Raw genomic sequence first — 27,906 nt, 5'->3', positions numbered from 1 at the left:
ATTTGAATGACTTCTCTACTAAATTGCAAAACATTTTCATTTTGAATGGTGCAGTGGTGTTGCGGGTATGTAAATTCAAACAAATACACATTTTTAGCTGTTTTTTTATTGAAAGTGAATTACATTTCCAAGTTGTATAGGAGTAGTAAAAGTTAATCAAAAGTGGGTTGACTTCAAACTTTTGTTGCTCAATCATTTACTTGAGTTTTGAATCTACCCACATATCGGAACAAAAATTGATTAAAAAAAATCCATCGTCTTAGTAGCTATTCCGTCGGAGTGAATGAAAAATTTTTGAATAACCAAAATTTGGATTCATTTAAAAAAATTGTTGCTAATGTGGGTGGATGGTGAAGGTACTTCATTTATTGTGCATCAGAGTAACTCCGTGGCATCGACTTTGAACGTGAATGGAGATATTTTTTTTTATCACTTTTTGTTTTGAACATCTTTCATTTTATAAATGCATTTATAACGTTATTTTTTAAGAATCATAGTTTTGCAATATTTATTAACTGTTTATTGAAATCATTTTAACTGTAACTAAATTTTATATATGTGAAATATATATTGATTAGTAATTATTTTTCTCTTTATCCTTTGTTGCATATTTTTCTTTATTTGTACTTCATCTGTCACTGTGGTAGAAACGTTTCATTTTGAACACTCGTTTTGCAAAAATAATAATAAATAATTAAAGTGAAGATAAAGTAAACTAAGAGAGATAATAAAGTAGATAAGACTCTTATCTATATCAATATCTATCTTACTTTATTTTCTCTTCACTTTAACTACTCCCTCTGTCCATGCTAAGATGATACGTTTCTTAGTCGACACAAGATTTTAGGAGTTGTTGGTTAATGTATTTAATTGAAGATATAAAAGGTGGGTGTAAGTATTAAATGAAGAGAGAAAGAAAGTTAATATTTTAACTACTCTGAGAAAAAGTCACCAAAAATAGAAATATGTTATCTTATTTAGGACAAACTAAAAAAAATGTGTCATCTTAACTGAGACAGAAGGAATATTTATTATTATTTTCTAAAACGAGTGTTCAAAATGAAACGCATCTACTATAGTGGGAAGGGGGAGTATTTCTTATTGTAATGTATACGTACATGTAAGCATACAATTTATTTTTTCCACTCATAACCGAATTTAGAACTGTATGAAATTTTTTGTCGATGGTAAAATGCTTCATTTAGAGTAATATGAAAACCGCATAAAAGATACTCCCTCCGTCCCCGATTAAGAGTCATACTTTTCCATTTCGGTCCGTCCCCAATTAAGAGTCACACTTCATTTTTACCATAAATGGTAAGTAGGTTTCACATTCCACTAACTCACTTCGCTCACATTTTATTATAAAACAAATATAAAAAAGTGGATCACACATTCCACTAACTTTTTCAACCAACTTTTCTTTACCTTTCTTAAAACCTGTGCCCGGTCAAAGTGTGACTCTTAATCTGGGAGGGAGGGATTATAATGTTTTATATCTTTTATTAAACATTTTTTTTTCTGAAATACAAATATAATTATACAATCTTTATTATCTGAATTAATTATACAATCTTTATTATCTAAATTTTTTTAATTCATTTATCTCAAGAGTTACATGAAATAACATGGCAAGTGCATAGCAATACTAGTTGGAATGCAAGACTAAGTAAGTCCAAGTCAACTTCGTATACTACTGTGAATCTCTCTTTCTTGCATGATTAATATCTCTTTCATTTCTTCCTTTTTGCACCACACATTCAAACATCTTGTGATTTTCTCTTTCTAGATCTACAAATCTATTCAATTTTAATCTCAGCTCAGACGTTCACATCTCTCAGGTAACAATTCTCATACTTCATTTACATCTCTCTTTTATTTGTTCGTTTAGAATTTAACAAGATCTTGCTAATATTTCCGGAAATGAAAGTTTTAATTTCTTGTACATGTAAAATAAAGGAAATTTTGAATAATTATCATAAACTCTAACAATCTTGCTTGTAGATTGCTAGTGCTTACCATCATGCTTAACATCGTGCTTGTAGATTAATAGTGCTTAGCATCATTTTGAATAATTATCGTAAACTCTAACAATCTTGCTTGTAGATTGCTAGTGCTTAACATCGTGCTTGTAGATTAATAGTGCTTAGCATCATTTTGAATAATTATCGTAAACTCTGAAATCTTGCTTTGTTCATTACTTGCAAATTCATTTTCGGACTGGATACATGCTTGCTAGAAAAATGAGATTGTAGCTATTTTTCTCATCTAATAATTCTTGTTTATGGTTTATGTTTACTCTGGGAAAAGCAAAGTGGTGAAAATGTTAAGCCGGATTTTGGAGCCAATTTTGACAAAGGTATGGGAGTCAATTTTGTCAAAGTTGGTTGAACAAACGGCGGATAATGCACACAACAATCTCAAAAGTATAAAGGACTTTGAGCTCAATCTAAAAGCTCTGCAGAAAAAGTTGAAGTCATTGAGTGCTAAGGCATCTGATGTTGAGGAGCAAATCAAGAACTCAGAGCTTTCTGGTCGAAAGAAAAGGAAGCGCGAAGTTGAGGAGTGGTTGGAAGAAGTGAGGTCCATTGAAAATCAAGTTGTTGAGTTGGGGACTCAGGTGGAATCCGAAGGATTTATTGTGAGATTGATGGATGGAGGGTTTTTAGCTAAACTAAATGATGAGGTTGACTCGCTTGTCGTGCAAAGTCAGAATTTTGGTGAACTTGTCCTTGATGTTTGTGGAAGTAGGGGAGATAAGTTGTTGACAAATGGGATGGTTGGTGAAGCTTTTCATGAAAATTTGGAAACGATTTTGAAACATTTGGAGAGTAGGCAAGTGTCGAGCATTGGTGTTTATGGTATGGGTGGTGTGGGCAAAACGACACTGGCAAAGCACATCAACAATCGACTCCTCCAAGACTCTCAGGGACGTGTGATTTGGTTTACAGTCTCTCAAGAATTTAGTGTTACGACTTTACAAGATAAAATTGCTCGTTATATAGGTTTGGACTTTGGGGGTGAGGATAATGAAGACATAAGGGCAGCGAGACTCCATACAACTTTGTCTCAGATGAAGAATTCAGTGCTGATATTAGATGATGTGTGGGAAAATATTGATCTTTCAAAGGCTGGATGTCCCATTTCTGTTGAGTGTTGTAGGCTAATTATAACTACTCGCTCCTTAGAAGTGTGTCGTCGAATTTGTTGCCAAAAAGTGATTCAAGTGAAAAATCTACATTGTCTTGAGGCATGGGAACTGTTCAATGAAACGCTAAGAAATGATATTGAACTTGATTCTTCGGCAGAAGAAATTGCTAGATCTGTGGCAAAATTGTGTGGTGGTCTGCCCCTAGCAATTGTTACGGTGGCTGGAAGCATGAGGGGCGAGAGAGCCATTCATACATGGAGAAATGCTTATGTAGAAATAAAAGACCGTGTCTCAGGGAATGATGGCATGGGAGACGGCGATGTTTATAAAGTATTGAAATATAGTTTTGATCGGTTGAATAGGAATCGTCATAGTCAGAGTAATGAGTTCAATGCATTGCAACATTGTTTTCTGTATTGCGCGTTATATCATGAAGATGAAGAAATAAGTAGAGAGTGTTTGGTTAGAGAGTTCATTTCAGGAGGGTTGGTGGATGAAAGAAAGACAAGGAGAGCGCAGATTGAGCAAGGACATTCCATATTGGATAAATTAGTGAATGTGTGCTTGTTGGAAAGTTGTCATACTGAACTGGTGAAGATGCATGATCTGTTACGAAGTATGGCATTGAAGATATGTGAGGGGAAATATATGGTAAGAGCAGATGATAAGTCTTCGAAGATGAAGAAAGACATTGCCTCGCCCTCCCAAAATTAGAACGAGTACGGTTACATGATCTTCCAAGACTGAGGAAGGTGGGGATATCACTATCACGAGTTCCCAACCTTGAAGCTATTTCTGTGACTAAGTGTAGAGGATTAGAAGATGTGTTCGATGATGAAGGAACAGGTTCCCTCACCCTCCCCAAATTAATAGAGTTGAGGTTGGAAGAACTTCCAACACTGAAGAGCCTATGCAAGGGAACAACCATCATTTGCAACTCCATTGAAGATATCTGTATAAAAGAGTGCCCAAGATTGATGAACAAACTTCCTGTGGTTGTGGATTCGGCTGTGCCTCGACGATGTCAGATAAAGGTGAACACAGAACTGTGGGAATCATTGATGTCGGACAATCCCAACCTCTCTATTTTCGAAAGGTGGTGGTAAATATTTTATCTTTAATTATTGATGCATTGAATGTTTCTGGATTCATGTTTTATAATAACACGACACATATCCTTTGCTTATGCGTCAACACACGCATATCCATATTTCCACAAATTCACAAATTGATGATAGCCAATAATTACAACTTTCATACAAAACGTTACGTTATTATTAGTACAAAATTTGAAGTTTGCATAAAAATATAAGAAATTTTACTTTCATTTCATTCTAATACATTCTGTTAGGTAAGCATATTTTTAAATGTTACGAATCAAACTTTATACATTTTCATTGTTTAGGAACTAAAAAAGACAGTCCCTATAATATAAAATAATAATGGAATTTTTTGTATAAAAATAAAGAGAAATGATTTTTTGACATAATGACATTGTCATAATAGGATTTAATTAGTAATTTGATATTATATTATATTTAGTATTAAATCTATATTTTACATATGTACTATTTTATCCTTATAGTTATAAAACGTGTGTTTCTTTTTAATTAAGGAATGTTAGTGTCTTAATGAGATTTGTTAAACTAAATGCCTTGCATTTAATTACATTTCAAAGATTTTTATTTCATTATTTGTCAAGTTCTCTCACCTATTCTCTAATGACTAATCATATCACTTTCTTCTTCTTTAATTATAATTCTTTCATTAATAAATTTTCATTTTCTTCTTCTCCGGTTATAATTATCCATCAACAAATTATCTCTTTCCCAATTGGCTCAATTATGATTTTCTATAATATTTACATCATTTTAATACATACAGATTACAATAGTCATTTGATTAATTCCCTTTGCTTTCTCTCTTCCTAAATTAAAAGTCTTTATGTAAATTAAAATCCTATTTTGATTTATTCATTTCCCTCTGTAGCTTCTACAACAAATTTCAAAAAAATCTTTTTTTTCACAATTTTTAGTTTCATGATTCTTAATTTTTTGAATTTTATAAATGAAACTCAATAAAAAAATAGTTGCACGTTCTTAACCTTAACCCATCATATAATTTTTAAAATATTTTAAGTTATATAGTTAATATATTTGCTTCTCTTTAAATAATAGAGCTTTAAGCTTAATTCATAAAATTATGAAACAAATTAAAACTTGATATACGATATGTTAATACTAACTGAGTTTACAGTTTTGATTTGAATTCTTTACTTTCCAAAACTATAGTTTCTTTAAATTTTTAACTTTTCGGAATGTTACAATCATATCTCGATCAAAAAAATAATGGCATGTTCTTAGCTCAATTCAATATAACATGTAACACATTTATATTTGATATATGATTTATTAATTCTATATGAGTTTACAATTTTGATTTTAACAATTCATAATTTTGATTTTGTATTATTTACGTTCCAAAATTTTAATATCTTTAAATGTCTAATTTTTTGGAACGTTACGATTGGACATCGATCGAAAAATAGTCCCATGATCTTAACTCATCTATTGAATATCTTAAAAATATTAGTTAATATTTTCTTTTATTTATAAAATAGATTTATTGGCTCAATTTGCTACAATATGCAATAAATAAAAAAAATTATATATGATTTATATTTATTTATTTACGGAGTTCAAGTTTATGAATTTCATAAATTCATATTTAATTATTTACTTTCCAAAATATTAACTTCTATAAATTCTTGATTTTGGAATGTTACGACGAACCTCTATCAAAAAAATTATCACATTTATTTTAACTAATTTATTAAAAGTTTAGAGCTTCATAGTTAATATTTACCCCTTTTTTTGTAAAATATAGTACTAGTGTCTTAGCCTAATTCACCATGCAATGAATTATAATTTCATATATGGTACTTAGTATATTAGTAATAATTGAGTTCACATTTTTAATTATAAGAATTTCAGAATTATGATTTTAATTTAAAAAATTTATTTTAATATTTAAAATTTTTAATTCTTAAAATTTTAAATAAGGAGAAATATTGTACAAAATTGTAGAATACACACTAAAAAAATACGAATAAAAATATAAAGAGAAAATGAAAAGGTTTATAGTTACATTAATTAGATATGACTTTAATCATATTAATTGAAATTTTTATCACATTAAAATTCCCTAAATTAGAAATATCCATAATTACTTTATAAAGGGTATATTAGTCAAGATATAAATTATACTTATTTCAAAATGCCATAAGGCCATGTTTGGTTGGCGGGAAAGTAAAGTTGGCAAGGAAAATGATTTCTGGGAAAATGAATCCCGGGAATATGATTTCTAATAACTTTACTTTCCAGTGTTTGGAAAATATCAAGATTTGAAAGTATATATTTGATTTAAACACTAAACTAAAAATATACTTATCATTTTTTATTTATAAAAATAATAATACATATTATTTAATAAATTATTAATTACAAATGATAATAATTATATTATTTTATTTATTATTACGATGGATAGTTTAAATATGGATTATACATCATAATATATAATAATATAATAATAAATAAGATTATTATTATTATTATTATTATTTACTTAATTTTTAATTGAATAAATTTTATAATTTAAAATTTCACTACAATTTTATTGTTAATTACTAATTTATAAATTAATAATTATTATATTATTATATTATTATAATTATATTTAATTATTTAATAAATTATTATTATTATTATGATAATAAAAATAAAAATAAAAATAAATATTAATAATATAGTTATAATTATGATAATTTGAATTATAGTTATTTATTATCCTGAAATTAAGTATGGTTTATACTTTTAAATTATTTTTAAAACATTGTAATAAATAATAATAATGATGATGATGATGATAATAATAATAATAATAATAATAATAATAATAATAATAATAATAATAATAATAATAATAATAATAATAATAATAATAATAATAATAATAATAATAATAATAATAATAATAATAATAATAATAATAATAATAATAAATTGTACTATATTGCATTAAATATGTAAGAATCCTAAAACTGAGAAAAAGAATACCTAAGAAAAGTTAGGATTCAGAATCCTGGAAAGTTGTACTAACTTTCCTTGTTTCAGGATTTTGATTACTTTCCCAGTTTGATTAAAAACGGAAACAAACACAGGAATTTAAAATTTAAGGAATCAGATTACTTTCCCAGACAGAATCCTGGCAACCAAACATGGCCTAAGGGTTGGATGTCCCATTTCTGTCGAATGGGAATCGTCATAGTCAGAGTAATGAGTTCATTGCATTGCAACATTGTTTCCTGTATTGCGCGTTATTTCCTGAAGATGAAGAAATAAGTAGAGAGTGTTTGGTTAGAGAGTTCATTTTGGTAGATGAAAGAAAGACAAGGAGAGCGCAAGTTGAGCAAGGACATTCCATATTGGATAAATTAGTGAATGTGTGCCTGTTGGAAAGTTGTGTGCATGACACTTGCTGTCACAATACGAGTGGGATCGTATGATGGAGGTCTTTATACAAGAAGAGAAGCATGTTATAATAAAGAGTTGTTTCTTTAAATTTTTTACTTTTCGGAATGTTACAATCATATCTCGATCAAAAAAATAATGGCATGTTCTTAGCTCAATTCAATATAACATGCAACACATTTATATTTGATTTATGATTTATTAATTCTAAATGAGTTGTTCCTGTCAGAATGCAACCTTGAAGATGAGAGAGTATTAGCAGAGGGAATTGTGGAGCTAACAATTAATAAGTGTGAGAGTCAGAGCATTTTCTATGTGGATGTGAATACTAAAAGAGCATAATAGCTCGTGAGTCATCAAGCCGAGATCAATTCAGCTGTGAGAAGAAAAGAGCCGTTGAAGAAGGTTAGGTAGAAAGGAGTTGAGAATAGAGCCGTTGGCTCGTCTGTTGTTTTCAGCTCAGTTTGTTTATCTTTTAGTCTTAGCCCTCTAGATATAAGTCTCAATGTTGTATCTTGTAGTTGACAGAATCATCATACTACAGCAAATCAAAAGAGTTTTTTCTTCGGTTTTCTCATTCAATTGCCTACTGTGATTTCCTTCTTGATTGTTCCTTCTTGTTTTCTTGCTCGCCTTTACCTCAATTTGTAACAATTGGCGCCGTATGTGGGAAACCCTAGTTCTTTGATTGGGTATTTCTGTCAAGATCAGCGTAGGAGGGAGATCGAGCGAGATCGATGGCTTCTAGATTGGAGGCTGAAAAGTTCACAGGAGCCAATGACTTCGGGCTATGGCGGATGAAGATCCGGGCCATGTTAATCCAGCAAGGGCTGGCTGCTGCGCTCGACAAGGGCAGTGATAAATCGAAGGAGATTGAAGGGATGAGAAAGCAGCTGCGAAATTGGCAGAGATTCAATATAAAGCTCACAGCGTTGTGATCTTGTGTTTAGGAGACAAGGTGCTTTGAGAAGTGGCTAAGGAGACTACTGCAGCAGGTATATTGGCAAAATTGGAGGGTCTTTATTTGACCCGCTCTCTTGCTAATAGATTGTGCATGAAGCAGAGGTTATATTGCTATCGATTCCAAGAAGATAAGGGAGTTTGTGAGCAAATGGAAGAATTTTCTAAAATGATTGATGATCTTGAGAATGTGGATGTTACAATTGATGATGAAGATCAAGCTATACTTCTTCTGAATGCTTTGCCTAAAAGCTTTGATAACCTTCGAGATGCTATGGTGTATGGTAGAGAGAAAACAATTACACTCTCTGAAGTCAAGGCTGCTCTTAGATCCAAAGGGCTTCAAAAGGGTTCTACTCGAACTTCAGAAGTGGCAGCTGAAAGTCTACACGTCAAGAAGTTTAAGAAGAAATCTGAAGAATCAAAGGCTTCTAGCTCTGATCAGAAGGAGACCCGCTCATGCCACTGGTGCAAGAAGCCGGGGCATTTTAAGAAAGATTGTTTTGAGTGGAAAAGAAAACAAGCTTCAGAGGGAAAGAATCAGAACTCAGCTGACTGTGTTGAGGGCTTAGAGGTTGCAGAGATTATGAATATCATGGATGGTGGAGTAAGTGAATCTTGGATTATGGATTCAGGTGTAGCTTCCATATGTGCCCCTACAAGCACTGGTTTCAAGACTTAGCTCCATCAAATGGAACAGTGCTGTGGGGAAACAACTAAATCTGCAATGTTAAAGGGATTGGGTCAGTTAAGTTCAGAATGGCTGATGGATCAGTGAAGTTGCTTAGTGATGTGAGATACATCCCTGAAATAAAGAGGAATCTTGTTTCTCTTAGGTTGCTTGAGACTAAGGGTTTCTACTTTATCTCTAAAAATGGAAAGATGGAGGTGAGGAAGGAGATAAAGTTGTTATGACTGCAGAAAGGAAGAATAGTCTCTACTATCTGTTGGGAGAAGTTATGACTGGAGAAATGAACTCAATTGCCACTGAAAGTTTGAAACTATGGCATATGCGTTTGGGTCATCCAGCAGAAGGGAGTGTAAAGGAGTTAGTCAGGAAATGGCTTATCTCTGCTGATGCATCAAGCAAATTGGATCCTTGTGAGCAGTGCATTCTGAGCAAGTCAAAGAAACTCACATATCCAGCAGGTATACACACATCTACTGCACCTCTTGGTTATATTCATAGTGATCTATGGGGTCCAGCTCCAGTTGCTACTATTGGTGGTGGAAAATACTATTTGTCAATTATAGATGACTACTCTAGGAAACTATGGGTTTTTATCCTGAAAGAGAAGTCAGAAACCTTCCAAAAGTTCAAATAGTGGTGTAAAGTTGTAGAGTTGGATAAGGGAAGGGGTGTGAAGTGTCTGAGAACATTGATTAGAATATTGGTCAAATGAGTTTGATGAGTTTTGTAAAGAGAACGGAATCAAGCGGCATAGGACTGCTCCAAGCAACCCCCAACAAAATGGGGTTGCAGAAAGAGTAAGGTGTTTGTTGTTTTCTTCTGGGCTTAGTAGTAGATTCTGGGGAGAGGCTGTTAGTACTGCAGCCTACTTGATAAATAAGTGCCCATGTTCCGGCCTAAAGTCAGAAACTCCAGATTATAAATGGTATGGTGTTCATGGAGATTATACCAAATTCGGGACTTTTGGCCGTGCAGCTCGGGCTTTGAAGTTATGTAACAATAAGATTAGATCTATGATCTGGGTTTCCTCATAATCTAATTTTCTTAAATATTAAACAATGAAATAAGAATGAAATAGTTCAACAATAACACAAGTAGAAAGTGATCTACTTGAATTGTACTAATCCATACCCAAAGTGCATATCGATGATCTTATAATAAAAGATGGCATACAAAATAAAGTAAACTATCAGCATGGAAGGAGTCATCCAAAGCATGCTGAAAATCTATTCTGCAAAATAAGTAATAATGAAGCATCTAGTTTTTGCACTCGCACGAGCAGGATATAATATTAGCCAAATCGACAAAGAACCATCCATTTTCTCCACAAATTTTAGAGCAAAACCTAGATAACACCATGTTTAAAGCGTCTATGGTTAGTTATAATTAAAAGGTAAAGACCGAAGCCTGGCTCACACGAGATCAGGAACTGGATGAAGTGGAGCACGTCAAAAGATGAGATTTGAACTTATCCAGCTCAGCTATCACCTCCTCTTCTGGTCGATAAATTAGGTCGATCATCCGCCAAATCTAAACCACCACCAAGCAGAAGATCAGATGGCCGGACAGGTATTCAAATTGCGCTTGTAATGTACAAAGCGTGCGCATATATCGCTGATTTGTAAAACTACTCTAACAAAAAGACAATCATAGATATAACACAAAAAGTGCCAAGAAACTACAGTGTGGTGAATTGCGTCATCAATGTTAACAGTTGGAGCATCTGAAGCTAAGTAGGCCAAGGGAAGTTTTCATGTGAACTAATGATGAAAATGCAAATCGGATTCAGGCATCAAAAGCAAGTAAACTTCATATTACCTGCAGTGTGCCTCCCCCACCAGTCTTTTCTCCATCCTCAGACACGCTAACAATAGTCCACGGATCTGCTGCATTCCACTGAAAATCAACCACCTTGTCCCTGTCATATGTTGGAGTAAATATTATTTGAAGTTGAAGGCAAAGATAGCAATGACATTTTTCAGCAACACCAATGCAAAGGAATGGTGATAATACACGAACCTGCGACCAGCATGTTTAAAAAATAAGCCAGGGGGATGGATAGCTTGAATCTCCAGATCCAACATCATTTCCTGCCTTTCCTATCTGCATCGTACGCAAATTTTCAGAATGCAAAAGACCGAGAGTACTTCTACTATATATAATGCATACAGTTGTCAATGATTACACTCATGGAATTTTATAAAGGGAAAATATATGAATGGCCACTATGGACAACAAAAGTATTAGGGTTTACAATAGGATCATAATATCTTTTGGCCCGAGTTGATGAAATACCCTTACTAGAGAGTTCCATTCCTTTGTCTGGACAAGTCTTTTGAAGGATTAGTATTTGAGATTTGGGCAACCAAGGTTGTGCAACAAACAAATAATCATTTTGTATGTTTGGTGTGTAGCAGTTAACTGAATCATTTTTAGTATGTTTAATGTGTAGCAGTTCACTGGAACCAAGATTCATCATTTCAAGCATACAACTATTAAGTACTTCTGATAATAAAAAAAAAGGTTGGAAAATTGTGATTTTGGTTTTAGGAAGAAATGGACAAAGATAGGAGAACAGGAGACATACTTTGAAAATTGTGGCTGTTATTTAAGTTGGTTCAGAGAGAACAGTCATGGCGCATGGAGAGTAAAGTAAACCAATAGAAATAACTAGAGATCTCTCACCTTTGCATGATCCCATATATTTAAGATGTCATCCTCTGCAGCACTGCCGAAGACAGATGCTTTAGCCGGAGACCACTACAAAATTATATGTCAGTCATCTTTGCTGGTTAAAATAGATCTACAAGTGTCCTGGGAAAAGAATATATAGAAAAGGAAGAAAAAAACAGACATAATAACTAGAACACAAACGGTGGCTTCTAATCAAGCTCCAATACCTGGACACAAAGCACCTAGAACACAAACGGTGGCTTCTAATCAAGCTCCAATACCTGGACAAAAATATGAACAGGGGCTCCGACTCCCCCAGAAGTAAGATTTCGGCGATCATACATGTGAACAGTACCCCCGGACGAGTCTTCAGAAATAGGAAGTCGGAAATCACTAGTGACCTTTTCAGTTACTCTGCACAAGAGTTTCCAATGACAAGTTTTGCAGTGTGTGGCTTCACTGAGAGCGGATATTTTGCTTTTCCAGTATTTGATGTTGCAAACAACAAGTGCGAGGGCGTGCTTGAGTTCATCGGATTTCCTCGCTGTCAACTTAGACGCATTGCAGGAATGCTCGAGGTAATCTTACTGTCTCTGTCTCTTCTTAATTCAAACTGAATTCTAAATTTGTTCACTTCACTTCCACGCAGGCTGCAAAACTGAACTCGGCTGCCATTGACTTCAGCCCACCAATTCTACGACTGCCTGAGAATAATGTAAGCCTCTTCATTTTATTGAATCAATATCTGTTTTTATATTTGATTCCGACATTTTTTGCATTTGGAAGTCCTCTATACGCAGAGATGCTTTGGCTGAAATTCACAATGTCCTTCAAATCATTGATCGGGATATTCCACAACTTGAAGCCACACATGTTTGGGTGCATAATGGAGAATGTGTTAGTGTTACTGATACTAATGTGCGTTGTATGGAACTTGCCCTGTATTATGCATATTTCGACAAATATGTGCCTGCGTATGATGTGCATACAATCCATGTTAGGAGCAGGAAGGGGATTGTTGGGAGTGCAATGGCGTCTGAAAACAAAGCTTATTTTTTCCCGAGTTTGTATGAATTCGGTATTGATGACCAACCATTGTTTGAGAGGAGAAAGAGTTCTAGTGCTTGTTTTGCAGTCTGTTTGCAGAGTTCTCACACGGGTGGACTTGTTTATGTCATGGAGTTCTTTCTCTACCCGGGGCCTTCAACATATAGTTATGTCCGGTCCTTCTTGGCGTTGCTACTGCCAATAATGAAGCATGGACTCAAGTCGTTTAAGATGGCAAGTGGGAAACAACTTGGAGAAGAGTTGGTGGTCGAAGTTATTGCTTCTGAAGAACGAAAACTAATTGGTTCTGATTCTGATGCAGCAGCTATGTTGTTCCCAGTCAGATTTAAGAGTGTGCAGTATGGTGAGCAGTTACAAGCCTTGACGATGTCAAGCCACATTTCGGGAAGAGTTTGGGATTCCAACATAACGGAGAATAGCAAAAGGAAACGGGGTCTCAATCTTAGACTTGAAGATCTCAAGCCACATTTCGGCAAGCCCCTAAAGGATGTTGCCATTGAGCTTGGCTGTGAGTATAAATACTACTCCCTATATTACATTCATATTAGATTAACAATCTATTTCTTCTTATATAGGTTACAAGTCAGCACTACAGAGTGCATACAAAAAACTTGGACTTGAAAGATGGCCAACCCCAGAGGATCTACTCAACAATCCTTTCCTCTCTCAAGGAACAATCTTTGAAAGAACCACTACAAGTGGTGCTAATCCTTAGCTTATTACTGCTTTCTCATTTTCGGGTCTTTCCCGAATTCTATCCCGAGTAGAACCATATATATAGTACTCCACTATTTAATGTTTGTTGTGTTGGTCACTCTGCTCTATCAAAACTTTGTTTCTGTTTGTGTTGAAAACTAGTATTCAACTTTATTTGGTATGTCAAGGACTCTCCTATCTAGTTTCTTCTTGGCTTTTGTTATGGCTTTATATATAAGTTGAAAATATATATATATATATATGGTGTGATTTGTGAAAGAAGAATGTTGAAAATATATATGCTTTTGTATCCAAGATACATTCCTCACATGTCTTCAAGTCCACTCAGCACTCAGCAGCATTAATTCCATTAGCCCTGCTTTGTTTTGCTTAGTCCACAATTGAATCTAATCTACAAGCAAATAACAAAGACTGTTTTTCCTTTCTCCTTTCATCATCAGCCTTGTTCCAGCTATAATATCATACAAATTGACAACAAATGATACAATAACAGATCTCGCGTGGAAAACATTTATTTTCTCCTATTTTTACTCAAATTTATGATATCAATATGGAGTATTAATTTCATAATATTTTTCTTGTTAGAGAACATGATATATAAAGGAGGGCCACAAGTAAGGGGGGTTGGTGTTAACCCAAAAAACTTTTAAAATGGCATGTGGAAAACAACTAGGTGAAGAATTGGTGGTTGAAGATGTAAAAAATGTGAAAAATGAAGAAGGAAGTTGCACCCAAGAAAAGAACAAAATTGAGAGAGGTAAATTTTTACTGTGGTAATATTATCTACAAATTACAATAAAATGAAAAAAACAATTTTATGTGAACTACTACAATACTAACTAATTGCATTTATATTTGCAAATTTAAATGGTCAAAAGAAGCATCAACAAAAGTAGAAGAATTGGAAGGACCTAGTGCGAGACAAAAGAAATACTGCTCCTACAAAAAAGGAAAATGAGTAGCATTAAAGTATTCAATCAATATTTTTGCAAGATTCCAGATGATGATGGAAAAGAGCTTGGTTGTGAGTATAAATATTCATTTAATTTATTCTCTCAATTTTGTTGATAATGATAGTAAATGCAAGATTGATAGAAAGTAATTTACTTGTGTTCTTATATATAGCTAAGAGATCAACAAAGCGTGCATGCAGAAAAATTGGCATTCCAAGATGGCCAAACATAGAAAGCAGACATCCTCGCATCGATGAGATGGAGACAAAGGAGTTGATTACAAAAGTGAAATATGAAAAATACTACTAGTAATTTATAAAATTTGAATCATGTCTCAAGTTGGGAGTGAGTAAGCTTTTAAAAGAAGTTGCCACACAACTTAAACTCAAGATTGAAATACAAAGATGAAGACAATAGAATAATCATACCCAATGATGCTGATTTGCAACTTTGTCCAAAGAGTCAAATAGCAACCGGCATCCACTTGTATCTACTGTTTACTATGTTTAGATTAGTCTTTCCTAATTATTTTTCATGCTTATTGTTTATTCCTATAGAGAATATAGTCCTTACTGTTGGAACCCAATAAAGATAGTAGCTTGGAGTTCAAAAAAAGATATATATGCATATATAAAAGTCAAGTCCTCAAGAATCCATTTTCCCGCACAGTTTCATGAAAAATTGTTCACTGTAATGTAAAAGTTATTAGATCAGTGAATCACACTTACATTAAAGATCGCCTACATAATTAAGTATGAGCGTATTGTGAGCTACTAATCCCACGTAGTCTAGTTTCCTAAATTTAACAAAAATGCAATTCTCTTTTGTTTATCTCCATGTCAGCAACATCATTCCTTTTCTTATTTATCTTTCTTTTGGGAGATTGGTCCCTAAACTCATAAATTTTGGCCAAAATTTGGTATTTCCCACAAACTTTAATATTTGCGTAAAATATCACAAACTTTGTACTTTGTTTGGTATTTCCTACGACATGTCTATTACCATATTTGACTAACTTACGAGACTTTTTTTTAATCATGTTTGACACAATTAAATCAAATTGTTTTCCATGTGACTTTTTATCCTACTTGTATGAACTTAAAAAGTGGTTTAAAATAGAGTAAATGCCAAAATTGATCCTGAACATATAGTCATTTTACGTTTTTGGTCCTAAACATTATCTTTTGAATTTTTTGGTCCTGCACATATGGAAATTTGATCATTTTAGTCCTCCGTCAACATTTCCGTTAAAAACTAACGGTCAACGGCCGATTTTGACCAAATTAAACTTTTAATTCTGATTTTTTACTCCCTAATTATTTTTACACTTCAATTTCATCTTCTTCCTTCCTCTCATCTTTCATCTTCTTCCTTCCTCTTCCCCTCAAACCCTAGTTATATGAATTCCGTCAATTTCATGAACCGCCATTCTAGATCCGACGAAGAGATCGGGGTGGGCGACCCGGACACCGTTGACGATGAGGCCGATGGAGGCCCGATCCGTGGAGACGTGGACGTCGCGGAAATTCCCTCTTTCTTCTCTAGATGGGTGATATCATTTAATTGTTGGATCTAAGTTTTCCTTCTCGTATTTCACTTTTTTTAGTTCCAAATTTGGATCTTTCCTTTAAAAAACCCATCTTTGATTTTTTGATTTTTGGATGATGATAAGTGGAAGGAAAGAAGATGAAATTGAAATGTAAAAATAATTAGGGAATTAATTAGGGAGTAAAAAATCTGAATTAAAGTTTAATTTGGTCAAAATCGTGATTAAATCCGTTGACCGTTAGTTTTTAACGGAAATGTTGACGGAGGACCAAAATGATCAAATTTCCATATGTGCAGGACCAAAAAATCCAAAAGATAATGTTTATGACCAAAAACGTAAAATGACTATATGTTCAGGACCAATTTTGACCTTTACTCTTTAAAATATCGTAAAACATATCACGGTTGCCCATGTAATTAAGATTTTGATGGAAATGTCTTATTTGGTTCAGTTTGGGAAATACCAAACAAAGTGCAAAGTTTGTGATATTCTATGTCAATTTTAAAGTTCATGGAAATACCAAATTTTGCCAAAGTTCATGATTTTAGGGATCGATATCCCCTTTCTTTTATGAATTTTCTTCCTCTCGTTCTTATCTTTCTTCCTGCAACCATAACATCAATTCTTCTTCCTAACTTTCTCTCTCTTTAACCTAAATTACACTATTTCAAGGTTAGTTTTTGTTCAAATAAAATAGCATCCTTTTTTACTATTTCCTAGTTTTGATCAATTTTAACTATCGAATTCTTTAGCTCTGGTGTGTGATTTGATCGTATCTCTCTTATTTTTGTTTTCCCCACTTTAAAAGTGATTTGATCGTATCTCTCTTATTTTTGTTTTCCCCACTTTAAAAATAAGGTAGAAAACATGTAAGGCGCGCTATTGTCCGCCACTGTGGCTCCGCGGACGATGCGTCGTCCGCGCCCTACGCTTAGAATCATGGGATCTGTTGGTAACATGTTATATGCAGTCAGTATGTCCTCATCTGGTAATATTGCTGTTGGTGGTGAAGACCGCACTGTGACTGTCTATGATCCACGCAGGTTAGAACTTTGAAGCTTCTATGTTGATGCATACCTTGTAAAATAAAGTGCATTTGGAAGGCTTATGTAGTTTCCCTAATATTGAAAACTTATTAGTTATTCCTCATCATTTCTGATTAGGAATGAAATTTAATACCATAAGCTATTGAGAGACATTATGGATTATGTTAGAACTAATTTTGCCGAACTCTGTATTATTGCAGATGGTGTGCAACATCTAGATGGCTGAACTGTTCAAAATATGAGGTAAGTTGTGTTGCAATTATTCGTAGTCAAATCGGCAGACAGTTATGTACCCAGAATATCGGTAACCTGGCCAAAATTGCCGGATTTTTTAATCTCTCGAATCCATCTTTTGTAAAAACAATTATCATGTGCTTCTTCGGTGGCATGGTGTGGAGCAGAAAGATTTGTATCATGTGATTGAATGTGTAGCACTTACTTTGCTCAAATATTCAGCTTGGATTCTTCTTTTAACATTGCTTGTTGTCTGCAGATAACTGGACTTTGTTTTTCTTCTGTTGATCCGAATTATTTATATGTACAAGGAGTTGATTATGAGGTAAATGCTTTTGCAAATTTTTTTAGCAGTGTGTGTGCTCTTGTTTGTTTTCAGTTATTAAACTACATTAAAATTTCCTGCCACTCCAATTATTTTTCAATAACTTAATATTTGCAGATTATGTGTGGACAATGGAGAGAAAGTGAGAAGGCATTTTCATTTAGAGGGGACTCAAACTGGCTTGGATTTAGCAAGGTTCATTTCTATCTTCATCAAATTCTTCATCATACAAGGCATACAATTTTGTTGAGTAATATCAATGGCAAATATGGTTATTTGCACTACTTGTAAATTTGTAATACATATTTCATTGTCACGGTGCAGTGTTCCGATAGGGATATTTTGGCTGGATGGTGCGACTGGGGGAGCATATTTGTTGCCGATGCCTCTGAGAAGAATGTTGATATGCATGTCTGAGCACAGCTGGAAAATTATCAGCCTGAATCACGAATCATGTATCGTCGACTGAGTTAAAAGTAGTGTCAGCCATGGAAGAGTGGGGGAAGTTTGTCGTGAGTTTAAGATTCGGATGAGTTACCAAATGTCTGAATTTAAAGACATTTTTGCATTTCTGAATGTCTAGTTAGTAATATTTGAATTCCTGAATCAAGATTCCTGCTTCCCATAAAACGATAGTTGTCATGTGAAAGTTAATCCAAACGTATGATTAGGGGTGGGTAGGTACGGTATACCTTACCGAAACCACCATGCCGTATACCTTACCGTAAATTCGGTATGCGAAAAAATCATACCTTTATCTTACCAAAATTTTCGGTATACCGAACTTCGGTATACCTTATATTCGGTATGGAGAATTTTTATACCGATATCGTACCTCATTTTTGGTATGCCGTACCAAAGTTCGGTATACCATACTTTTGCGGTATACCTTACTTTCAATATCAATGAAAATTGAATATTTGAGTTTTTAGAATACTATTTATATTTTATAGTAATTTAAATAATATACGGGTATTAAATACTAGTATATTTTATTCATATTATATTATATATCACAATAAATTTTATAATTTAAAAAATATAAAATACTTTATATATTATTATATTCATATTTTACTGTATATACCTTAAATTACAGTATATACCGAATTTCGGTATGCCGCGGTATACCGCGGTATATAAAAATTCATACCTTTACCTTACCGAAATATTTCGGTAAGGTATCGTACCGTACCGAAAATCACGGTATACCGAAAATTCGATATTTTCGGTATTTTTTCGGTACGATAAGGCCGGTATTTCGGTATTTCGGTATTTTTCCCCAGCCCTACGTATGATAAAATAAAGTAAACAGATGAAATGACTCATTTAATACATCTATATAAGTTCTTTTAATTATTTGGAAATAAATTATACTCTAACGATGATAAATTAATACCGTAAAAATTGTATCATATACATAAAAATAATACTAGCAAACAATTGCATATGCTTTGGTTTTTTTGAATAACAAACAGCTTTTCATGTGGCTTTTACGACAACTTAAATTGATGAGAAGGGAAGACCGAGATTGCCAAAAAGAATTTGCTTTTCTCCAACTCTTAATCTGGAACTAGGCTTGTCAAATCGGGTATCTGCGGATACCCGATCTGAAAATTTCGGATACCCTATCTCAAATTTCCCAAAATCTAATACCAAATACCCAACCGAAAATGATTTCGAGTACCCAGATACCCGACTCGGGTATCCAGTCCTGATTAAGGATTATTATTTTATTTATTTTATTATTTTTAAAAAAATACAAACTTTTAGAAATACAAACTTCTAGTTCGAGTTTAAGATAAAAAAAACTACTACAAATTTTTAGAAATAAAAAAATTCATAAGTTATAACATCCATCATTCATCCATAATAAACATCACAATTCATACATTAACCCTAAATGTGAATTAAGAGTGAAGGATTTTGGGAGTATAGTTAATTTTTAATTAATAAAATAAATATATAATTTATAAAATTTTAAAAAAATATAAAAAAATCGGATAAGTTGGGTACACCCGATACCCGATAATCTAAAAATCCTATACTCGAATGCGATCCCATCCCGAAACCCGAAAATCGGGTATCGGGTTTGGAACTTTGGATATCAGATATCCAATTTCCGATATCCATTTTGTCAGCCCTATCTGGAACATTGTCATATTTCGAATATTCTAAATTGACCACGTGAATATTGTCATCCACAACTTCTTATACTTATAGTTTTCAAAAAATATAATTTTAAATTTTAATTTAGATAATAAAATACTACTCCTATTTAGTTATAGTAAGATATTTTCCATTTACTTAATAAGTTAAGATTCGAATCCTACAAAAGAAAAGGAAAACGAAGATCATCACATTAAGAAAAGAGAATAAAAACATAGTATTATTTGAATAATTACTTTAGTCAATTTATGAAGTGTAGTTTTAAATGTTTTCAATCCATGACCGAATCAAAGAATTCGTTAGTCGTTTTGCTGGATTGACCAGTTCGGATGAGTTCATAAAATAATGAAATAAACATTTCCAAAAAGTAAATTAACAAATTTATAAAGTGTAAAACGTCATTGTTTTCTTTTGACAATGAATAATTTTGAAAATGACATATTTCCTTTTTGTTTAGTTAATTAAAAATATTCGAAACTTATTTGATAATTAACTCATCGTAACATAGTACTATCATAACCTCAAATTATTATATGTATAGCTGTTAGACCCATATGAATGCAAGTTCATTCCATTACAAGAGCAGCATTTAGTGTATAAACAAGTTCAACGGTGCTTATCTATTTTCACACATTTTAATTTTCAAATATAATAGGTGTAGAAATCATGGTATTAAATATGCCCGGTCAATGGATTTTGACCAAATAATAAATGTGACGAGACATTTAATTTTGTGAAATTAAATGACATAGCGTCGATCTACATTTTACGTAGATAAATGTATTATATTCACTTTCTCAAATCCGATTTCCGGTGAGTGAGAAATAGTGGATTAAAGTTGGGCATAATTAGCTTTTAATTAAAGCTTGGAGTTGAAGCTTAGGGAATAATTAACTAGTGTTAATTATCCCACATTGGAGGATTAACACATCTTTTAATGTGTATAAATTAAGTGACTTTATGTTACTTAATAATTATAGTGGACCAAGATGGGTGAAAGAGCCCACACGCGCGCACACGTGCGCGCCGCCGCCGCCGCCCGCCCGCCCGAGCCCGAGCCCGTGCTCGTGCACGTGCTCGCGGCCGCGGCCGCGGGGCCCGATCCCGATCTTGATCTTGATCTTGGACTTGGACTTGGACTTGGACTTGGACTTGGACTTGGACTTGGACTTTGGGCTTGGGGCTTGGCCCAAACTATTCTTTTTGGACCACCGCCGAGTCAGCAATCCAAGTGGCTTGACACGTCGTCAAGCGAGGCACAGTCACGGCTGCCACGTGAGAAATCCACACGCTCCACATGCGAATCTGCCATGATGAGCCTTCATGGCTCGGTTGACCATGCATGGTGGCTTGGCCTATAAATAGGCTAGCCATACCACTGCATTAGGACACACAATTCCAAGCATTCTCTGCATCATAAGCTCTCTCCCTCTCTGCATTGTCTTTCTGTCGAAGCTCTGCCCTCTCCTCCATCCAGTTCGCCGGAGCTCTACTGATTGCGGTGCTGCATCAAAAGAGACGTAGTCGTTTTACCTTTGGGGACGAAACGCCAAACCGAAGAGCACTACCGGGGCGTATCTCGTCTTGCGGGAAGAGGCCTCCTCGACTCGGCTCAAACATTATTCACGGTTACTGTTTCGTTTTTACATTTGTAATCTCATTCTAGTTCAGTTTCCTCTTTTGTATTCCTTCTTTTGGGTTGTATTACGTCCGGCTTTTATCTCTTGTAATCCCAGAATCCAACAATCGCAAGACGAGATATACTTGCCTTTGAAGGGATTTGGACCTCCTAAACTGAACTAAAACTTTCGAAACAATTAAAACCTTTGCTGGAGATGTCGACTGAATCCAACAACGCTGCTGCCACCACCACCGCCGCCATTCCCTCCACCATGGCGACCACTGGACCGGTCAACACTTCATCGATTCCCTCGATGTTGCCAACCCCCGGCTTCCCAGCTGCATCATCCACCGTCTCTTGGGTTTGGGACAACCCCTTCGGGGCGTCCACTGGTTCCACCTTTGGTGGTTCGGTTGGTTCCACTTTTAGTGGTTCCTTCGGATCCTTTAATGGATCGAGTGTTGGTGCCTTCGGGCTCAATACTGGTGTTGGATCTTCCGGGATCAACACGAATGTGGGGGGCACTATGCCCAACACGAATGTGGGGGTCACTATGCCCAACACGAACATGGGGGGCACTATGCCCAACCAAGTTGTTGGCTCCTTCGGGGGCAACGGAATTGGTTCCTTCAATGGACCAAGTGCGGCACCTATGGCACCAAGAATGATGCCACCTGCCGAGAAACCACCCAAGTTTGGAGGATCAGACTTCAAGAGGTGGTATCAAAAGATGTTGTTCTACTTGACAACATTGGGCGTCGCCAACTTCCTCACGGAGAACGAGCCGCCCACGTCAAGCGACCAAGAGACTAGGCTCGAAGTCATGGCAGACTATGAAGCTTGGAGGAAAGGAGATTATCTTTGTAAAAATTTCATTCTAAGTGCATTAGATGATAGTTTGTACAATGTATACTCCAATGTAACCACATCTAAACAAATGTGGGAAAGCCTAGAAAAGAAATATAGCATAGATAATGCTGCAGGGACTGAACAGGTCGTAGCGTCCAAGTTTATGGACTACAAAATGGTCGACTCTCGACCCATCATGGAGCAAGTCCAAGAGCTCCAAATGATCATCCACTCCTTAGTGGCTGAAGGGATGACCTTGCCCGATAAGTTCCTAAGGTGCACGATCATTGACAAGCTCCCTCCAAGTTGGAAGGACTTCAAGAGTTATCTCAAGCACAAGCGAAAGCAGATGACCCTTGAGGACTTGATCGTGAAGTTGCGCATTGAGGCCGACGTGCGCAAAAGTGATCAAAAGGCTAAGGGCTTCACCCCAAATGAAGCCAAAGCCAATCTGTTGGAGCGGGGCGGTCCCTCCAACAAACGCCCTCGCCCAAATCGTCCAAGTGACAAAGGGAAGGGAAAGCAGCCTACGAAGAAATTTGAAGGCGACTGCTACAAATGTGGCAAACAAGGCCACTTTGCTAAAGACTGCCGCAGCAAGAAGAAGAAGCCGGCAGCCCACGTCGTTGAGAAGGAGTTCAAAGACTGGGATGAGAACGACCTCATTGCAGTGGTCACTGAAGAGGTTAACCTTGTTGATAACAAGGGAGGCTGGTACATCGACACCGGCGCTACTGCTCATGTTTGCTCCGACAGGAGCAAGTTTGCCTCCTACACGGCTGTTGAAGGAAGGAAAATTAACATGGGGAATCAAGCATCGTCCGAAATCCTCGGCGTTGGCAACGTGATTCTCATGATGACGTCTGGCGTCACAATCACTTTGAAGGATATGCTGCATGTCCCGGACATCCGCAAGAACCTAGTGTCAGGATCAATACTAGTTAATAAGGGGTTTAAACTTGTATTTGAGTCTGATAGGTTTGTCTTGTATAAGTTTGGAAAATCCCTCGGAAAAGGTTATGTAACCGATGGGCTTTTCAAGCTTAGTGTAGCAACTCGCAGTGTTGCAAAGCCATTGGCTAATAATAATAAAGCATCTACTTCCTCTTATTTGACCGAGTCTTCAAATTTGTGGCATTGTAGATTGGGACATGTAAATTCAAAAGCCATTAAAAGATTAGTAAATTTAGATTTACTAAAGGCTAATGAAGTGGATAATCAAGATAAATGTGAAATTTGTCTTGAAGCAAAAATGACTAAGTTGCCGTTTCATTCGGTTGAACGAAGCACAAAACCCCTTGAATTAATTCACACGGATGTATGTGATTTAAAAATGGTGCAAACAAGAGGTGGTAAAAAGTACTTTATCACTTTCATAGATGATTGCACAATGTATTGCTACATTTATCTTTTAAGAAGTAAAGATGAAGCAATAGAAGCGTTCAAAAATTATAAGAACGAAGTTGAGAATCAACTTGGTTGTAAAATCAAATCGATTCGAAGTGATAGAGGAGGCGAATATGTAGCCCCGTTTGAGGAATTATGCAACGAAAGTGGTATAATCCATCAAACGACTGCACCATATTCACCACAATCTAATGGTGTTGCAGAACGCAAAAATCGAACTCTAAAAGAGATGATGAATGCACTGCTTCTAACTTCAGGATTACCACATAACATGTGGGGGGAAGCTGTTTTGACAGCCAACTATATCTTGAATAAGATCCCTCTCAAAGGAAAAGATGTCACTCCTTATGAGTTGTGGAAGGGAAGGAAGCCATCCTACAAATACCTCAAAGTGTGGGGGTGTTTGGCAAAGGTGATGGTTCCTCCGCCCAAAGAAGTTACAATCGGACCTAAGACGGTTGATTGCATCTTCATTGGATATGCACTTAACAGTAGTGCATATCGATTTGTTGTTCACAAGTCTGAAATATCGACTATCACAGTAGGAACAACAATTGAGTCGAGGAATGCTGTATTTCTCGAAAATACATTTCCTTGCAAAGAAAAGGAAAAGGTCTCAACCAATTCTGAGACAAGAATTGAAGAAGCCACTAGTTCTAAACAAGTGGAAGAAGAAGCCACTAGTTCTAAATCAGCAGATGCGGAACTGAATCGCGCAAGCGTGCAAGGCCCGATCCAAAAGATACAGTACTAAGACGTGGTAATAGAGTCAGAACACCAAAAACTTTTGGTCCTGACTACATTGCTTTCATGTTGGATGAAGAACCAACATCGATAAAAGTAGCCTTTGCTGGCCCAGACGGGCTGCATTGGAGAGAAGCTGTTCAAAGCGAAATTGATTCAATTTTGCTAAACCACACATGGGTGTTGGTTGATTTGCCCGAAGGTGCTAAACCTTTAGGATGCAAATGGGTTCTTAAAAGAAAGTTTAAGGCCGATGTAACAGTTGATAAGTATAAAGCCCGATTAGTAGTAAAGGGTTTTAAACAAAAGGAAGGACGTGACTTCTTCGATACCTATTCACCTGTAACAAGGATTACATCTATACGAGTGCTTCTCGCTATTGCTGCATTGCACAATCTTGAGATTCATCAAATGGATGTAAAGACCGCGTTTCTAAATGGTGAACTAGAAGATGAAATCTATATGGAACAACCCGAAGGGTTTGTAGTACCTGGACAAGAGAGAAAGGTATGCAAGCTCGTAAAGTCCCTATATGGATTGAAACAAGCGCCATTGCAATGGCACTTGAAGTTTGATAATGTGATGTTATCAAATGGGTTTAAAATCAACGAGTGCGACAAATGTGTCTACATCAAGAGCACTAATAACGGTCATGTTATAGTGTGTCTCTACGTTGATGATATGTTAATCTTGGGTAGCAACACTCAAGTAATTAACGATACAAAGGCCATGTTAAAGAGAAACTTTGACATGAAAGACATGGGTCTAGCCGATGTAATTCTTGGAATGAAGATTCTAAGAACGAATGATGGAATCATCTTAACACAGTCACATTATGTTGAGAAGATATTGAATAAATTCAAAGCCTATGATGGCACGCCGGTTAAGACTCCAATTGAACTCGACGTTCACTTGAGCAAAAACAAAGGCGAGCCCGTTGCACAAGAAGAGTATGCACGGGTCATCGGGTGCATTATGTACTTGACTAATTGCACTCGACCTGACATTGCTTGTGCCGTGAACAAGTTGAGTCGTTACACGAGCAATCTAAGCAAAGAGCATTGGAGAGCTCTTGTGAGGGTTTTGAGATATTTAAAACACACTCAAAATCTTGGGCTACACTTCTCGAGATACCCCCCGGTACTTGAAGGGTACTGTGATGCCAATTGGATATCCGATAATAGAGACTCACTTTCAACAAGTGGATATGTCTTTACTATTGGGGGTGGTGCTGTATCGTGGAAATCCACAAAACAGACCTGTATAGCCCGATCAACAATGGAATCGGAGTTCATTGCCTTGGATAAGGCTGGTGAGGAAGCCGAGTCGCTTAAAAACTTCCTTGAAGACATTCCATGTTGGTCTAAGCCAGTGCCACCAGTGCTGATCCACTGCGATAGCCAAGCAGCTATTGGAAGGGCAAACAATGGCTTCTATAACGGTAAGTCTCGACATATACGTCGACGACATAACACCGTGAGACATTTGATCACAACAGGGGTGATTACAATTGACTATGTGAAGTCAATAGATAATCTAGCGGATCCGCTAACCAAAGGGTTAAACCGTGATCAAATGAATAAGTTGCTAGAGGGAATGGGTTTGAAATCCACAAACTAAAGAACTGTCATAGTGGTAACCCAACCATGATGACTGGAGATCCCAAGAACTTGGTTCAAAGGGACAACTAAGCTATGAGAGTTCATGGGAAAACACTCAAACTATATCTATTCCCTAGAGAGCAATAGAGTGTTAGAGAACTTGCCTAGTGGTAAAGGCTAAGTCTATGACTTTTAATGGTTCTTAAGGATCTCAAAGAGATGGAGTTCTCAAAGAGACCAAGTATGGCAAGGTACTTGACTAAGAATCACCTATGTAAGTGCGAAGTGTGGTCGCTTCATAAAAAATGCACTTATGAATCCAAAGTGGTGTCCAAGACCGCAATGGACACAAAACGTGAGAACGGATGAGGTTGAGGTGTTTAAGCGTTAACACCATTGTCTCGGTACACGCCGTGGGGGATTAGTTCAAAGCATCGCGCTACTAAGCCGCCTGTGTATCCGATGGTGTCGACTATGGAGGGTTCAAAGTCAACAACTACCTATCCTTATGCTTATATACCTCTCGAGGGTTGAGCTTGTGTCTGCATGCATATGCATTCGGCTATTTCCACTCATGTGGGGAATTGTAGAAATCATGGTATTAAATATGCCCGGTCAATGGATTTTGACCAAATAATAAATGTGACGAGACATTTAATTTTGTGAAATTAAATGACATAGCGTCGATCTACATTTTACGTAGATAAATGTAGTATATTCACTTTCTCAAATCCGATTTCCGGTGAGTGAGAAATAGTGGATTAAAGTTGGGCATAATTAGCTTTTAATTAAAGCTTGGAGTTGGAGCTTAGGGAATAATTAACTAGTGTTAATTATCCCACATTGGAGGATTAACACATCTTTTAATGTGTATAAATTAAGTGACTTTATGTTACTTAATAATTATAGTGGACCAAGATGGGTGAAAGAGCCCACACGCGCGCGCCGCCGCCGCCGCCGCCGCCCGCCCGCCCGAGCCCGAGCCCATGCTCGTGCTCGTGCTCGCGCTCGCGGCCGCGGGCCCCGATCCCGATCTTGATCTTGATCTTGGGCTTGGACTTGGATCTTGGCAATTGGTCTTTGGGTGGTCTTTGGGCTTGGGGCTTGGCCCAAACTATTCTTTTTGGACCACCGCCGAGTCAGCAATCCAAGTGGCTTAACACGTCGTCAAGCGAGGCACAGTCATGGTTGCCACGTGAGAAATCCACACGCTCCACATGCGAAAGGCACACGCCTGCCGCACGCTCGTAACCGACGTCGGTTACGAATCTACCATGATGAGCCTTCATGGCTCGGTTGACCCTGCATGGTGGCTTGGCCTATAAATAGGCTAGCCATACCACTGCATTAGGACACACAATTCCAAGCATTCTCTGCATCATAAGCTCTCTCCCTCTCTGCATTGTCTTTCTGTCGAAGCTCTGCCCTCTCCTCCATTCAGTTCGCCGGAGCTCTACTGATTGCGGTGCTGCATCAAAAGAGACGTAGTCGTTTTACCTTTGGGGACGAAACGCCAAACCGAAGAGCACTACCGGGGCGTATCTCGTCTTGCGGGAAGAGGCCTCCTCAACTCGGCTCAAACATTATTCACGGTTACTGTTTCGTTTTTACATTTG

At 36.1% G+C, this 27,906-nt stretch overlaps 4 protein-coding genes across 6 annotated transcripts; all 4 read left to right on the top strand.

The window, feature by feature from the left end:
- The first annotated feature begins 1,708 nt into the window (after nt 1-1,708).
- LOC121781225 (disease resistance protein SUMM2-like) lies at nt 1,709-4,345 on the top strand. 3 transcript variants are annotated; one of them, XM_042178948.1, is made up of 2 exons: nt 1,709-1,841; nt 2,311-4,345. In XM_042178948.1, the coding sequence occupies exon 2, from the start codon at nt 2,324-2,326 to the stop codon at nt 3,863-3,865; it is 1,542 nt and encodes a 513-aa protein (XP_042034882.1). In that variant the 5' UTR covers nt 1,709-1,841; nt 2,311-2,323; the 3' UTR covers nt 3,866-4,345. The 3 variants fall into 3 exon arrangements, with proteins under 3 accessions (XP_042034882.1, XP_042034883.1, XP_042034881.1); XM_042178949.1 differs by having other exon boundaries at nt 1,736-1,841; nt 2,316-4,345; XM_042178947.1 differs by lacking the exon at nt 1,709-1,841 and having other exon boundaries at nt 1,848-4,345.
- A 5,209-nt stretch (nt 4,346-9,554) lies between these two features.
- Nucleotides 9,555-9,968, top strand: LOC121782775 (uncharacterized mitochondrial protein AtMg00300-like). The gene has a single exon (XM_042180722.1). It carries the CDS (start codon nt 9,555-9,557, stop codon nt 9,966-9,968), a length of 414 nt encoding a protein of 137 aa, XP_042036656.1.
- Nucleotides 9,969-12,300: 2,332 nt separating this feature from the next.
- Nucleotides 12,301-13,790, top strand: LOC121782774 (protein NLP6-like). The gene is made up of 4 exons (XM_042180721.1): nt 12,301-12,585; nt 12,657-12,722; nt 12,794-13,583; nt 13,651-13,790. The coding sequence occupies exons 1-4, from the start codon at nt 12,301-12,303 to the stop codon at nt 13,788-13,790; spliced, it is 1,281 nt and encodes a 426-aa protein (XP_042036655.1).
- Nucleotides 13,791-16,939: 3,149 nt separating this feature from the next.
- Nucleotides 16,940-18,395, top strand: LOC121781237. The gene is made up of 6 exons (XM_042178964.1): nt 16,940-16,966; nt 17,157-17,337; nt 17,541-17,583; nt 17,834-17,899; nt 18,017-18,094; nt 18,224-18,395. The coding sequence occupies exons 2-6, from the start codon at nt 17,204-17,206 to the stop codon at nt 18,314-18,316; spliced, it is 414 nt and encodes a 137-aa protein (XP_042034898.1). The 5' UTR covers nt 16,940-16,966; nt 17,157-17,203; the 3' UTR covers nt 18,317-18,395.
- The last annotated feature ends 9,511 nt before the right edge of the window (nt 18,396-27,906 follow it).

This window comes from Salvia splendens, chromosome 20 (assembly GCF_004379255.2).
Source record: "Salvia splendens isolate huo1 chromosome 20, SspV2, whole genome shotgun sequence".
Lineage (NCBI taxonomy): Eukaryota > Viridiplantae > Streptophyta > Magnoliopsida > Lamiales > Lamiaceae > Salvia > Salvia splendens.
Note: the sequence above shows the minus strand (reverse complement) of the source record. Positions and strands in the feature narration are given on the sequence as shown.